This window comes from Trachemys scripta, chromosome 6 (genome assembly GCF_013100865.1).
Source record: "Trachemys scripta elegans isolate TJP31775 chromosome 6, CAS_Tse_1.0, whole genome shotgun sequence".
Taxonomy (NCBI): domain Eukaryota; kingdom Metazoa; phylum Chordata; order Testudines; family Emydidae; genus Trachemys; species Trachemys scripta.
The window spans coordinates 21791274-21806515 of NC_048303.1; the positions used below are offsets into that span (position 1 = coordinate 21791274).

General features: G+C 41.5%; 1 protein-coding gene across 5 annotated transcripts in view; it reads left to right on the plus strand.

Moving 5' to 3' along the window:
- Positions 1 to 15242, plus strand: part of RAI14 (retinoic acid induced 14) — a 131086-nt gene that overhangs the window by 100550 nt on the left and 15294 nt on the right. For all 5 annotated transcript variants that reach the window (XM_034773758.1, XM_034773756.1, XM_034773760.1 and 2 more), the window contains 7 exons: positions 2692 to 2780; positions 5520 to 5584; positions 7571 to 7628; positions 8520 to 8590; positions 11029 to 11135; positions 13818 to 13996; positions 14618 to 14646. In XM_034773758.1, the coding sequence (XP_034629649.1) occupies positions 2692 to 2780; positions 5520 to 5584; positions 7571 to 7628; positions 8520 to 8590; positions 11029 to 11135; positions 13818 to 13996; positions 14618 to 14646 (598 nt within the window). The remainder of the gene's footprint in view (positions 1 to 2691; positions 2781 to 5519; positions 5585 to 7570; positions 7629 to 8519; positions 8591 to 11028; positions 11136 to 13817; positions 13997 to 14617; positions 14647 to 15242) is intronic.

A 15242-nucleotide genomic window follows, 5' to 3' on the forward strand; every position in this document is an offset into this window, starting at 1 on the left:
ATTTAGCCAAGTTATTACTATGCAAGTGTTTATGATTCTGACAAATAGTGTCCAAATGTAAACAAGCAGAGTGTGTCCTTCACGCAAATTCTAGTCTTGGGTAGCTATGATCTAATTGTATATCTACACAAATGTGTTTGATTCTGATTCAATATTGGAGAAATGTTGTACTAGCTAAATTAGAGGTGTTGGATTTTTATCAGTCAAGTCACTTCCCTCCCCCAATCATTTTTCCCAGAACACCGAGAAATATTTTCTTCTGGAAAAATCTTGTTTATAAGATTCTGTTTATTGGTCACTTAGTACATGAGTCTTGTTTCTGATTTTAATATATAAATATATATCACCCTCCAGCCAGACATTCTTCTGAAGTTCTTTAGTATATTTTCAGAAAGGCTTTAAATGTTTAGTTTGTTATTTATGGCAGTGGTGGGCACCATGACGAATGTGCGGGGGATATTTCTGTGTATCCCAAGAACAGTTTAAAGCCAGAGCAGTGCACTCCAAGCTTCTGCCACAGTGATCGGCAGTGCTGGTCTGGTGGGGTGATCTAGGACTCAGTTCTGCAAGCTGCTGAGTGCTCTCAGCCGAAGCTTAAGTGTTCTGCTAAAGTCATCAGCACTCTTGGGTTTTGGTCCTTTCATCTCTATTGAGATTTTTTTTTAAATGCTGCAAATTAGTTCCAATTAGTATATTGCATATGTTATGCTGGTGCCCATAGAGCAGGGGTTCTCAAACTGGGGGTCAGGACCCTTCAAGGTTATTACATGAGGGGTCATGAGTTGTCAGCCTCTATCCCAAATCTGGCTTTGCCTCCAGCATTTATAATGGAGTTTAAATATATAAAAATATGTTTTTAATTTATAAGGGGGGGGGGTCGCACTCAGAGGTTTGCTGTGTGAAAGGGGTCACCAGTACAAAAGTGTGAGAAGCACTGCCATAGACCCTAATCTGGGACTGGGTGGGGACCCAGTGAGCTAGGTGCTGTACACACATGAAACAAAAAGGTCTGCCCCAAAGAACTTGCGAAATATGCTTATGATGAGAGGCCAGTGAAGTGATTGAGTTTATTAGTAGCAATCCGAGCACTCAAGCTGCAGAGTAAAGACAAGACCACCAATGTAGGTCAGAGTCATGGTTTAAGGAAAGAAGGGTTGGTAAATGAGCACTGAATTTAACCACAGACAAAACCGTAGCATAAACCACTTCCAGTCTAGATCATTATCACCCACCAATTGTTGCCTAACTTCTCAGTAGAACCTTTTATACAATATTTATATACACTTAGTCTGCATAGCTATGGTACATGCAGTTTAGTGGAGTATATATAGTGTTGCTGTTCAGATGTCGTCTGCCAGAAACCTCTGCAGAATTGTTGTCACTTATCTCACATTTCCTTTATTATTTGTATTACTGTGGTGCTTAGGAGTCCTAATTGTCGACCAGGATCCAATAGGGTTCTGTACAGATCTTGTTTAGTGGGCTGATGCCCATTTGGAAGCAACTCTTTGATGCTGGCTTCCTTTAAATATTAAAACTACTATCCAAAATGTAATCTCTTAAATACAGTGGTTGATATTTGGGGGGTGGAAGGAGAGATGATGAAATGTTAACTTGCCTTTTTGATCTTAGAAATCTGTTGTTTTCATCAGATGAGGTTGGTAGTATTGATAGCAATCAAACTTTTAGAAGACCCTCCCAAAAAGCTACTTTCTATTGGAGTTTTGGTTTCTTTACAATTGCTAGCATGCGTGCTAAGCTGCCTCCATATCTCTCACTTGTAGTGGTTTGGGTTTAGTTTGAACTGCCTTTGTCCTTTGGATTTGGGTTTTACACCACAACTTGTGGTCCTGAGAAATGTACACAGCTATCTGAAAGCAAATTACTGTCCAAATTACTCATCAACTTGGTATGCAGAGTCATTTTCTAGTAAAATCACTCAGAATACCGTCTCTCATATGAATCATCTTTGTAGTCAAATTGCACATGCTGTACATAAACTCTTCCAGTTTTCATCCCTCCCCCTCTGCTTCCCATCTTGCTATGGTCATCTGGCATACCTCAGTAAAACCACATGGCTGCCTGTTCACAGGACACAGTCTGTAAATCCTGAAACACCAAAGATATTGGATAGAATACAACTACTGCTGTCTACTCTGTAGTTAAGTCTTTAGCCATTACTTCTGTTGAATGGGTCTCTAGTGGCTGGCAACTTCCACAACTTCCTACTTTGCCAACAAGCAAGATAATGCATGGTGAAAAGCAAAACCCAAAATTAGAGTATGTTTATAGCACAGTCTCGCAACTCTGCAATATCTGTGATCTCTCGGTAACTTATTGAGGGTAGATGAGCAGTACAAGTGTGTTATTTGCTTCTGCTTGAGGACCAGTCCAGGCGTCACTGACTTGAGTTGGAGTCTTGCCACTGACTTCAGTGGGGCCAGGATTTGGCTATTAGTTTCGAAGTTGGATAGGAACTGATGTGTGTAATGTACTTGGTTAGTAAGAAGTCATTCTGAGCAGAAGTATGAACATGGAAGGAAAACGCTTTTAGCCGTCACACGTTCATTATATACTTGGGGAATATTGGAGGAGTTGAGGGATGCAAAATGGAAAAGCTGAACGGTTGGCTTACTAATGCTAATGGAAAAGAGATGTTAATAAAATCAACTGAGTGTAATTGTCTTTCAGTTTTCACGTGGCTGCTGCTAAAGGACATGCTGAGTGCCTCAGAATTATGATGACGCATGGTGTGGATGTCACGGCACAGGATGGTACAGGTACATAACTATGAGCTTTTGCTACATGTTTTATATAGGACAAGATGTAGGCTTAGTCTACACTACAAAGTTATGTCGGAAAGGAGTGTGGAAGAAAAAAAAAATCACCGCCCTAGCTAATGTAACTATGCTAGCAAAAACCCCAGTTTAGGCACAGCTATGCTGATAGTGCTTCAGCTGGCATAAAATCATTCAAAGAATTGCTGTAGCTGCACCAGCAGAACTCCTGTCGAGAACGGGGGAACCGCGGCCAATGGGAGCTTCGGGGTATGTGGCAAGCAGCGTGTGGAGCCCTGCATCCCCCTCCCCCAGGTTCCAGCTACTTCCCGGAGCAGAGCGGGGCTGGGGCCGGCAGCCTGCCCTGGCCGCGGTGTGTGCCGCTGCCACCCCAGCCCCCAACCCCCTGCCCTGAGCCCCCTTCTTCCACCTCAACCCCCTGCCCTGAGCCCCTTGCTGCATCCCATACCCCTTCTTCACCCCAATCCCCTGCCTTGAGCCCCCTGCTGCATCCCACACCCCTTCTGTACCTTGAGCCCCCTGCCTGCACCCCAACCCCCTGCTGCACCTCAACTCCCTGCCCTGAGCCTCTGCCACACCCCTCATGCACCCTCTGGGGGAGGGTGGGGGCAGAGTTGGGGGGGGACTTCAGGGGAGGGGTTGGAATGGGGGCAGGGGAGGGGTGGGAAGAGGCGGGGCCTCATGGAAGGGGTAGAGTGGGGGTAGGGCTGGGGGCAGCAAGGGGTGTGTGTGTGTCAGTGATGCGGCTCTCAGGCCAATGAAGTAGCCCTCATGTGGCCCTCATGGTCATTTGAGTTTGAGACCCCTGGACAAGACCAAAGTCGTGTTTTCAAAATGAGAAGTCAGACATCTGTAAACAACATGTCACGTGAAATTATGCAGCTACACTGATTATGAAAACTGGGTGACTAGTTGAACAGCTTGTATTTGTTAGGTGCTTTACTGCTCATTTGCATGCATCTTTTAGCAGTTTGATAAAGCATTTGCAGTATTATGCATGCAGACATAAACATACACACTGTTGGTGCTTTAACTCATACCTCCAGTCTTGAAAATTTCAACCTCAGGGTTATAAAATTAAGCATGCTAGTGGACTCAAGACAGCAAAATAATTGATGGTTCTCCAAGGTAAAACCTGTTTTGTTAATTTCATGTCTTCAGGACTCTGCCTAGTTCAGATAAAGATTTTTAGGCTTCACTTTTATGTGTATCCAGACTATTAACCCCATTAACTGTCCTGGAATTGCAGCAGGGCATTTCCTGAGCATTGATGGCTGATTGGTAGGAACTGATTGCCCAAAGCAGAGCTCAGAGCTATTTACCCTGAAGTGTTTCAGTTCTCAAGAAAATCCCTAAAAAGAAGAACAGGAGTACTTGTGGCACCTTAGAGACTAACAAATTTATTAGAGCATAAGCTTTCGTGGACTACAGCCCACTTCTTCGGATGCATATCTGTTTGCGGATACAGACTAACACGGCTGTTACTCTGAAGAAAATCCCTGTGCCTTTTATCATTAACGCTTTAAAGAGAAAATGGGGGGAAACTGGCAGAGTTTTTAATAGACTATGGTGTTTCGGTTGGGGTATTTACAGAATGAATACTCTGTATGTTAACTAGCCAGTCCAGTTTGCCTGAATGACCCATCAATACTCCATCTTTCACCATAATAGGCTTTAAACATTGGGTGGACTCGATCCATTTCTGACTAAAACACCTATGTGATGGGTTAGTTTTCTTGCACACAACAGAATACTTATCACATGTGAGAGGTGCTCTGTGATTTTGGAGGACGAATTCAAATTACACATGCAAAACTGGGAGAGTGGTTAACTTTGGACCCGTAGGTGCACCAGGTATAAAATTTGACCCAAACTTTGTCACTTTATGATCCTGTTTCAGGACTGATTAATCCATTCATCATTTTCAGTGGTGAGCAGCTATTCTCTTCTGAGCTTCAAACTGATGCTTGTTTCAGTCTGAAGAAACTTTGCTTTGGTAGTCCTCCTGTCACATCCTCTGTGTACTGCCACTGACCACATAAACAATGGCTCTTGAGTATCAGTATTAGAGTACTGTTTCTTGACCGCTTCTTTCTCCTCTTCATATTTAGTATACTCTAACTTTTTCTTTCTGACTTCCCTGTTTCTTCCGGGGCTATATGCATAAAAGCTGATGAGATATTGCAGTCTTTAGTTTTGTTTCTATAAACAGTATTGCATTGTTAGTCAGATAGTATGGAGAACTTACAAATTGATAAAACAGGCACAAAAGGAGTCTGCAGAGTGTATGTCCCTGGTGAGTGTGTTACTGGTCACCCTCTCTGCCTGATCAGCAGAGGATACAAGTCTGTTACAGCCCCAGCTAGAGGGTCCTGGCTTTTTAGCTCAAGGTGTAGCAGCTCCTGCTTTTAGCTCTGGATATCCCTGGCTCAGTCCCAAGATGACAGCTGTCTCAAAAGCACTTGCTGAACATATCTGTGCAGCAATTCTGGAGCGATCTAAGGGAGGCTGCATGGCTATAAAAGAGGGAATTACTTGTTTTCTGTAAATGCACCCAAATATTATGATCTAGGTAGGATATTTTAATATGCCCATCTCTGTTGTGGTATCTAGGCTATGGGGAGCACAATATTGCTTTTTAAAGAAACAGTACATAATCTCAGTTTTGTTGTGCAATTCATAATTATTAATATTTAATTTGCTTTGTTTGTATTAATTTAGGGCACACTGCTTTACATCTTGCAGCAAAGAACAGCCACCTTGATTGCATCAAGAGGCTTCTTCAGGTAAAGTAAAATGAAACTGAGTATTAGATCACTAACGTGTTCACTAGCTCTCTTGCTCCTCTGCTAAATGTGGGTCTTTTAGATTGACCACTTGTTCCCCATAATCATCTGCATCAGATTCTTGCATTCTTGATATCCCTCAGCTTTAGGGCCCTTCTTCCTTGGTCTTCACCCCCTGTCTAAATTAGTGAAGGATAGCATGATATCCTCACTGAGGTCCTTGGCTTTGGAACTTGCTTCTCCCACCCCCAAACTCATTAGCCTGACCGTCTCCAGGATGGATTCCATGTGAATGGCAAGGTCTACCTAATTTCCTGCTCTTTCCCTAAGGTAGCAAGTAAAGAAGTAAAGAGGATTGCAGGCGAGGGAATCAACGTGACTGGCACAGCCCTGCTTGTCCAGGAAGATGGTGGAATGTAAAGAAGCGATAACAGATTTGCAGTGGAGGAAGAGACTGTAGTTATGGCACTTTGCCTCTGCTCCTGTCCCTTGAGCAAATGTTTAGTGTGTGCCATGGGCTGGGGGTTAGTGGGATGGACCTTGCAGTGTCAGAGGCATTGAGGGAAGATGAAGGAGAGAGAAGCAAAGGTAGCCTCCGGCTGAACCAGCAGAGGAGAGAGTGGGGAGTTGGGAATTAAGAGTGGTGTAGATGGGATCTGCAGATGTGGGCATGTGGGTGATGTTGAAGGAGACAAGGTGATAGTTGGAAAGAGAGAATTTGGATATTGAGAGATGGGACCCAATGGTTAATGACAGTTCTAACAGTACCAGTGATAGCATTGACAATGACATCCAGCTGTCGCTGGTCATACTGCATGCAGTAATAGGTTAATTCAACTACCAATAGTGGTTGGATGTGGGTGGGTGAGTATTAAAGTACCCATTCCCTCACTCAGCAGCTCACTGCTTTGTTCGTTGAGTATTATGTATCTCTTTGTAAACAATTAGAAACCGGAATGGTGTTACAAATGCAAAAAGTTGTTTGTTCATCCTCTGATCACACTCCTGTTTCTTTGCGGACTTGCTTTACGTGATGTAAGCTGTTACAAATGTAAGGAATGCATAAGATCAACATGTGTCTTTGAAGTTGAATTCAAGAAGACTAGATATACATCTTAAATTTTAAATGTATTGGCTTCCTTTATTGAAGCTGGTAATATATTTGCAACTAAGCCCACTTACCCAGCAGTTTTGCTAAAGTTTATAGATGTGCTGTGTTTAAAAGTTTGAAGCTAATACTTTTCATTTTAAAAACCAGTTCTTTTAAAAATACCACTTTAGTAATATTATGCATTAGATTAAAATTTTATGCACTGAAAAATGCGGTGTTAAAGGACTGTAAAATTTATTACTTTAACTAGGTATGATGGTAAAAGTATTAAAGGAAAGCCAGGATTTTAAAATTATTCAATGATGGCTGTTGGCTTTTTGAAAAATCCTCATAAAGATAGATTATAATTGTATTTATTATCTTAATAGTCACTTCATTTAAGATACCTAAAAATGAAGCATACATTTTCTTTAACAAAGACTATAAATAATGTGGCCAAACTGCATTATAAAATGGGTTTGTTTGTTTTTTTAAATAAAATTTGGAAGTGGGGATTTTTTGAGAGTACTCTTTACCCAAGACAGCCAGATATAGACTGTACTGAATGTATAGTTTCCTTTATTCTGCAACTTTTGTTCTTCATCACTGGCTAGGAAGGTCACGGGGTCATGTCTTCCTCCCAAGAGTGTTGTCTTCCATAACTCCAGTGTATGTGTGTCAGCAAGTGGGATGCATGCTAAAGTAGTTAAGATTTATTGAGAGGAAAACTATCCCTTTTAATGATTAACCCAGTGTTTATTGGTTTTTATGGACTGGGACATCTGTGGTAGTTCACAAAGCTGGTTGTCCCAAGAGGTCATCCCTCTGCACTTGCAGCAAACAAATGCTTTGTATTCTTATATTTCTCTCTAAGCATTTTCTTTTTCTTTCTACAGTCTAAATGTCCAGCAGACAGCACTGACAACTCTGGGAAAACAGCTTTACATTATGCGGGTAATTTTTCTATTGAAAACTTGTTATCCACTCTCTGATTCTGGCATTTACACAATCCTAGACATTCTCCTTTATACTAGAACTCGATAAATGCTAATCACATAGATCCAGTAACTCCTCGTGTGATTTTCATGCTATGATTGGAAAAGTAGTCAGCACAACAGTAAGATGCATTAAAGTAGGCTCTGCTTCTGTTTCCTCATAGAACTACATTTCCTTCACTTTTCTTTTCGTTTTTTCTTGTTTATAGCTTCTTGGCATTGTTTCAGTGTTTCTGATTTTTTTTTTTTTAAAGTTATAACGAACTCCCTGCTTATATCAATGACATCTCAGTTTTACTGATTGTAGTGACTTATGTTCAGATGGCCAGTAGACTTCAGCGTTGCTACACTTCAAACAAGTGAATCAAACACATTGCTTTTAAAATCCTGTACAGTTAACAGATATTCATGAAAGTGCTGAGAAAGAAGATGCTGTAATGTATTAAGGGTCGAGTTGTTCAGGTTTTTGGGCAAAAAGACTATCCTCTTATGCTACTCTGGGCTGTGATTACTAGTTTATTTTTAAATATAACTTGCTTTTCACAATTCATGCTCTTTGTTTTCTGCCCACCCTCCGTCTGCTTGGACAGTAAAAAGAGATGAATCAATTTGATTGGTTAGTTCTCAGACACTAGCATAATGCTGCAGTCTTTGGTTTGCAAGCAGGCAGGGAAATGTCTAAATCTACAAATGCCCTTTCTGTGGATTTTTTTTAAAGAGAACCTCTAATATTTTTCATTGTGAATGTTTGAGTTGAACTCTTTGATACTCCCGCCATTATACACGGGCAATGCAGAGACAATAGACTTTAAAAATGGATTTAATTGACTTGTATTCTTTTTTTTTTCAGCGTCATGTGGCTGCCTTCAAGTAGTTCAACTTTTGTGTGAGCACAAATGCCCAATTAATGTCAAAGATTTGGTATGTACTTTATCTCACTGAACACTTTAAAATGGTTTTCCATCTTTCAATCTGGCAAACTTCTATTACAGCAGTTTCTAAGCAATACCTTTTCTAATGTCTCTTATTTCCATTGGGGGGAAGTTGCCTTTACACCTGACCTGCTGGTGCATACCTGGAAGAGAAGTGCTTCAGCATCTAATGCAAAAAAGACCAAACTTGCTGCTCATGAAACTGAGGGATTAGGGTTAGTGGCCAGAAACAGGCATATGGCCTTGATCCAAAGCCCATTTGGCTGTGGTTGAGGCACATTGTGTGGACAAGTCCTGACCAGCAAGTCTCTTCCTTCCACTAACCTTATTACTTACTAGTTGTATTACCGTAGCACATAGGAGCCCTAATCATGGACCAGGACCCTGTTGTGTTAGGCACTGTACAAACACAGAGGGAAAAAGACAGTTCCTGCCCCCAAAGAGTTTGTAATCTAAGTGTAAGACAAGAGATGGATACAGACAGGTTGACAGAGGAATATAAGGAAACAATGAGACAATATTGGTCAGCATAATAGGCAGTGGTGTCAGCATGCCAACAGCCTAACTGGTGTCAAGCTTTTTATAGTTTTCACAGCTGATTAAAAGCTTGGTGCCCAATTCATTGTACTACTTAGCCTGTCAAGAAAGAGTTGCTGGAAAACAGCTAAAGACTATCCCATCTCTACTATAGAAGAAAATGAAAATTCTCTTTTCTTTTATAGAGAAAAGCTATCAAATGAGTGCCGTGTGCCAGCCCGTCTCATTTCCCACATTTGTAAGGCAAAGGTAGCAGCTATAGTGAGCCCTTGCGCATTAAATGTATCTTGAATTTGAGGCGGTAAATCACCTCTTGTGTGGCATAGCTTATTATTAGAAAGCACACTCTGGACTGCACCCTTGTGCTTGCCCCGCTAACACACAACCCACTCCACATGTAACTTGTATATAGTCAAGGGTGCTGGAACAATTTTTATAGTGGGGGTGCTAAGAGCCATTGAACCAAACTCTAACCCTTGTATATAATGGAAACCACTTCAAGCCACGGGGTGCTGCAGCACCCTTCGTTCCAGCACCTATGTGTATACACAGTGACACTGAATACTTGCTCATGTTGTTGAGTTTGGAATAAAGGGTTTGCATTATCATGTTGGAGAGACTGATGTTCCCTGTTCTTTCTTATTAGCTGGAGGTAAGGGAAACTCTTTGGTGTGGAGTTTTTTGCTTCCAGTGGAAACATGCTATGTGGACATGAGGGTATGGTTAAAGAGTGCCCCAGGACCTGGCATGTCTTTTCTCTTCATTGTTTGTGGGGGTGGAAAGAAATATCATGTTTAACCTTCCTGTTAAACAAAGTTTTTGTTTACGGACTAGCTAATGAGATTGAATAATGTATATCCATCTATATATCTTAGGCCCTTTTATTGCCTTGGCTGTCATTACCATAGCATTTGAGCACCTTTCCATCTTTAACGTGTTAGCTTCACAACAGCCCTGTGAGCTAGGGAAGTGCTGTTATCCCTATTTTATAGATGGGGAACCGAGACACAGACACTAAGTGCTTTGCCCTAGGTCAGACAGGACATCTGTGGTGGAGCAGAAAATTGAACCCACGTCTTCCAGGCTAGCACCCTAACCACTGGATCATCCTTCTCTGAATCCATAGAGACATTGTGGATGGAGTTCACTTTTGCTGGCTGTACTCTGTATCCTTAAGGTTTCAGAGAAGTTAATTTAAAGTAGAGTAGCCACCATGAAACGTCCATGGACAACACAAATCGCTGAGTGGCATCCAAGCTTTTGAGGTTCTCCTAAATAATTATATCTTGCATGACAAAAGACTGGTGGCGTTCCAGAGTTCAGGCATAAAAACACTCATCCATGCTGTCTGAACTAGATATCATTTCTCCAGTCAGAGAAACTTTTCTTCACACCTGCCATACCTGTTATTGGCTCTGTCACAAAACTTATACTTAGAATTTGTCTCACTTGAAGACTTATCTGGTGTGAAACCTTGTCCTTTTGATTCTGTTTACCTAATTAGTGTTTAAACTCACCACTTATTGTGGAAATATTTCTTAAGAAATTAAATGACTTATCTAGGACCTAAAAGACCTGCTGTGACCTGCTGTAGAGTTGAGCAAAGGGAGAACCGATAACCAGCAGCATTCCTAAAGCTGTGCTGACTGATATTTCTGTGGATGCTCAGGGAAGGGATTAAATAAAGCCAAATTACATTGCCACTTGTTTCATAACAAACGAAAGAAGAAAAATCCATTGTTTATGAAGGGGAAATTGTACTGGATATGCCTTACAATTCATGCTCTGTAGCAGCAAGCGTCATAATTAACATTTAAATTAACCGTGAGTTGGTTTTTTGGGGGGTTGATGGATTCATTCTTGTTCATAGTTTCTTAAATGTGTTCCTAGGATGGGAATATACCCCTGCTGCTCGCAGTACAAAATGGCCATGCTGAGATATGTAAACATCTTCTGGATCACGGAGCGGACATCAATTCCAGGGACAAAAATGGAAGGTACAACAAAATAGCTTTGTTGTATTAATGAATTCCATTATATTGACCTTTTGAAATGAAGTTTTTCTTTTTTCATCATACTTCCCCAGAACTGTCATTAATAGTAAACGCTGACAATTTTATAAGAGGTGTCACCTGGCTGTGAGAGAAGGCTTGGTGCGTGTGCGGAGAGCTGTGGCTAAAGTAAAATTTGAAAGGGTAAATACATAGGGCCAAATGGCCCCTTTAAGACAGTCTTCAGACTTCCAGAGTGGTGTAAAATGGGAGCAAATCACACTTAAATGTCCCTTCTACAAGAATCTGGCCAATAACATTCATATACGCTCTTTTGAAGGCAGCTTGGTTTTCTCCACTGGATTTTTCCCATGTCTGACTTGAGTCCACATTTCCAAGTTGGCTCCAGTAACTACAAGACATGTTTCCAGAAGGCTTTTTCCTATCTAAAATGCCATTGAAGTACAGTGATGATCAGATGCTGGAAAACTGCAAGAGAAGACACAACAAAGGACTCCACGATGGAAATGCTGGCTTCTCTATAGCTGCACCATTTAGTAATATGTTGAATTTTTTTAGGCTCCTGATTTGTCAAAATTGCTTTTTAAACAAGAGCATCCCAAGAGCATTTCCCCACTTTTTCTTTTTAATTTTGTTGATGGAGTTTACATTTTTTAAATGTATGAACTGTTTTATAAACCAGTATTGAAATTGCCACAGCAAAATGGATTGCCGAAGAGATTTGGCATTTACACTTTGTAATGCATGATAAGATGATTTAGAGCACTTTACTATTCCTTGGCAGCATATGGGAAAAATAAGAGTTAGCCCTTACTTTGGACTGATACAGACTAAGTGCATTAGAGCAGTGTTTTGTTCTCAGCTTTTCTAAGAAGAAAACTAGCCCCTTTGTCCAATTGCTGAATGGCCTTGGCCTTGTTGTGAACCTACAGAGCTGTCCACTCTGAGAGATCTTTCTACCTTTTGCTCACAGGCTTTCTGCTGATTCTATGGAAACTCTTGAAAGTTCATTGTCCACTTGTGTGAGAGCATTTCCTTCTTCAGTAGACAGCACAGTAGTCTCATTCCTGCTCTTTTTAGAAAACATTAACACTGAATAGAAGGGAGGAAGATGGTACTAAATGAGAAACACCGGTTTTCTTTTTGCCCTCTCCTCCTCGTATGAAGACTAGTTGAACGTATTATATATCCAGTTTTGCAGAGATATAGATCACTAACTTATTATGTAAGCTCTCTTAGTATGAAAAAATAAAAATTGGGGTTGTCCAACTTGGATGTCCTGTCCAAATTCCAATTGGGCAATTACGCTGCCCATCTAAAATCATCTCTGCAATTTCACTTGAATGTGATATTCTTCACTTTCCTCTCTTCCACTACTGTTTTAACACACAGCAGTGCAACTGCCATCTTCCCACCATGCTTCTGCCCTCACGTGGTGGGTGAAAGGATTGCTATAATGTTTTGGCAAATATGGAAGGAAACAATTCATTGCTATGAGAGTGTTTGCCAGTGTTCATGTCTGTTTCTTTCAAAGCACAAACTAAAAAACACCAATCTATTAGACCTATTTTCAAGCTGAGGGCAGAGTATTTTTCACAGGAGGGTAAAAAAATACTAGTATGCAGTAAAGTACTTTTGATAAAACTCTTCATCCCTGCAAGTAACTTGGAAGGATTTTAAAAAAAATACAGTGTACTCTTGCTGCATGCAAAACACTATTCCAAGCTCTTAACACTGTTTGTAGGTTGCCTAGCCTTGGATTTGGGATTGACTCCTAAGTCTTTTGTGGGATAACAAGATATTTTGGTTTTCTAGAGGAGATTTGAGCTGTCCTCCCTAACTATGCCTCTTACTTATTCTCACAAGGGGCTTTTCAATTTATTTTGCTTTTGGGCTGAAATGAGTAAATCTCCATGATTGTATCTGCGTTCACTTAAAAGCAATGAGTGAAATGCAGCTGTATTCAAATAGATGCTCTTGTACTGCACCATGACTCTCAGGGCTGTAGTTTGATCTTGGCTCTGGCATCTGACAGACTTTCTAATCAGAAGCTGCTTCTGTGCCACTCCTTTTGAGAACTGGACAACCTGCTGATAAAAGCTGCCAATCAGATACCAACTCTTGGTACCTTCATGCAAGATGGAGCAAGGTTCAGAATGCCAAATGCCTCAAAAAGGCCCTGGGGCAGCAGGGGCAGGTGTGTGGGGAGAAATGAGGAGAGAAATTGTGCATGTTAATTTAAAAAAAAAAAATCTTGGATTTTATCGATTTGTCCATGTCACAGGATGTTTTTTCCAAAAAAGTCATATGACACAGCTACAGCCCTAAGGCCTGGTCCACACTAACCCCCCACTTCGGACTAAGGTACGCAAATTCAGCTACATTAATAACGTAGCTGAATTCGAAGTACCTTAGTCTGAACTTACCGCGGGTCCAGACGCAGCAGGCAGGCTCCCCCCTCGATGCCGCGTACTCCTCTCGCTGAGCTGGAGTACCGGCGTCGACGGCAAGCACTTCCGGGATCGATCCAGGATCGATTTATCCCGTCTAGACAAGATGCGATAAATCGATCCCAGAAGATCGATCACTTACATCCGGACCAGGAAGTAAGTATAGACGTACCTTAAGAGTAGAATCTTCACGCTTGGGCTCTGTGTGTTTCTCTAGAACTGCTTTGATGCTGGCTTGTGAAGCTGGAGGCCTTAACATTGTGGAAACCTTGATTAGAAAGGGTGCCGACTTCAGCCTTGTAGATGCCCTTGGACACGATGCCCTACATTACTCAAAGCTCTCTGAGAACGCTGGGATTCAGAGCCTCCTCCTGTCGAAGATCTCTCCAGATGCTGGTATGTGAGAGGAAATAATGTGTCAGTTTTAACTGACCAGATCTGTTTTCAACAAGAAGTGAATTTACTTTTGCAATATCTTGAAATGAGCTAGTTCTCGCAGATAATTAGCATGGCTGTTTAACTTTGCACTGCACCCAGTTTGCTAGGTGCCTCCCAAAACACAGAAGTGATCCCTGCTCCAAAAAACGTGTCCGCTAGTATCCTAGGGGGCTAGCAGAGCAATGGGGAGTAGCTACGAGGAGGAGGAACAGAGGGAAATTACTGCAGTAACATAGCAAGGGCTAGCACACAGCATGGAGTTGGGCTTTTTATTCTGTGAAGGGAATAAATTAAAGTTCTTAGCTGGCTAATTTTGTTGATGCTTCCCAGTGATGGATGTCATGGAGAGGCTCTAATGTAAAGAGGGGAGTGGCCGTGTGGACTTTCTCAGGAAGGGTATTCCAATTATGTAGGCAGGATGAAAGAAATGCACAAGACTTGTTGGAGAAGCAGACAAATGGGATATCCAGGCTGGCATTGCAGGCAGTTAGGGGTGGGTGGGGCCACGCAAAGACATAATTGCTTTTTTTTCTTAATGGTATTTAACATAAAACACTTTTTCCCCTCCCTGCTCTACAGATACGAAGTCACCAACAAAGCCAAAGCAGGTATTTGTCTCTTGTGTTACTTGAAAATATTCAGACTATACGGGTTTGTAACTTCCTGTGAAAATGATAAATGGCATATGCTTAAAAGCACTAATAAATGTCACTCTGAGATTTACCTGTAATTACAATGTTCTATAGTATGAATGTTCGAGTTGCTCATGGTAGAAGCATGTTGCAGAAACGTATTGCTTTAATCAGCTTTTTTTTTTTAACAAGGCCTCTTACAAGATTCAATAACCAATCAGCTTTGGAGAGGCAGGAAAAGGGTGCTGGGGGGAAGGGTGTGGTTCTGTGGTTGGGAAAAGGAAGCACAAACTCTTGTGGAAAAACTCGAGAGTTTAGGCCCCAAGACTGGACTTTCTTACACCTTGATTATGGAGACAAGCAGAGGCAAAGCTTTTCAGATTTCCAACATGAAACACACATTCCAAGGTTACAAGGGGTATTGCTGGAATGCCCTTTGCGGGAGATCCCAGTGGTGAAAATCCCACCAGGTTGAAGCAATAAAAATGCCCTAATAGCACTTATTAGGGGCATAGTATTTTGGAGGGTGCACACCCCATTAAAGTGAGAAGCCATGGAGTGACTGATTCAGG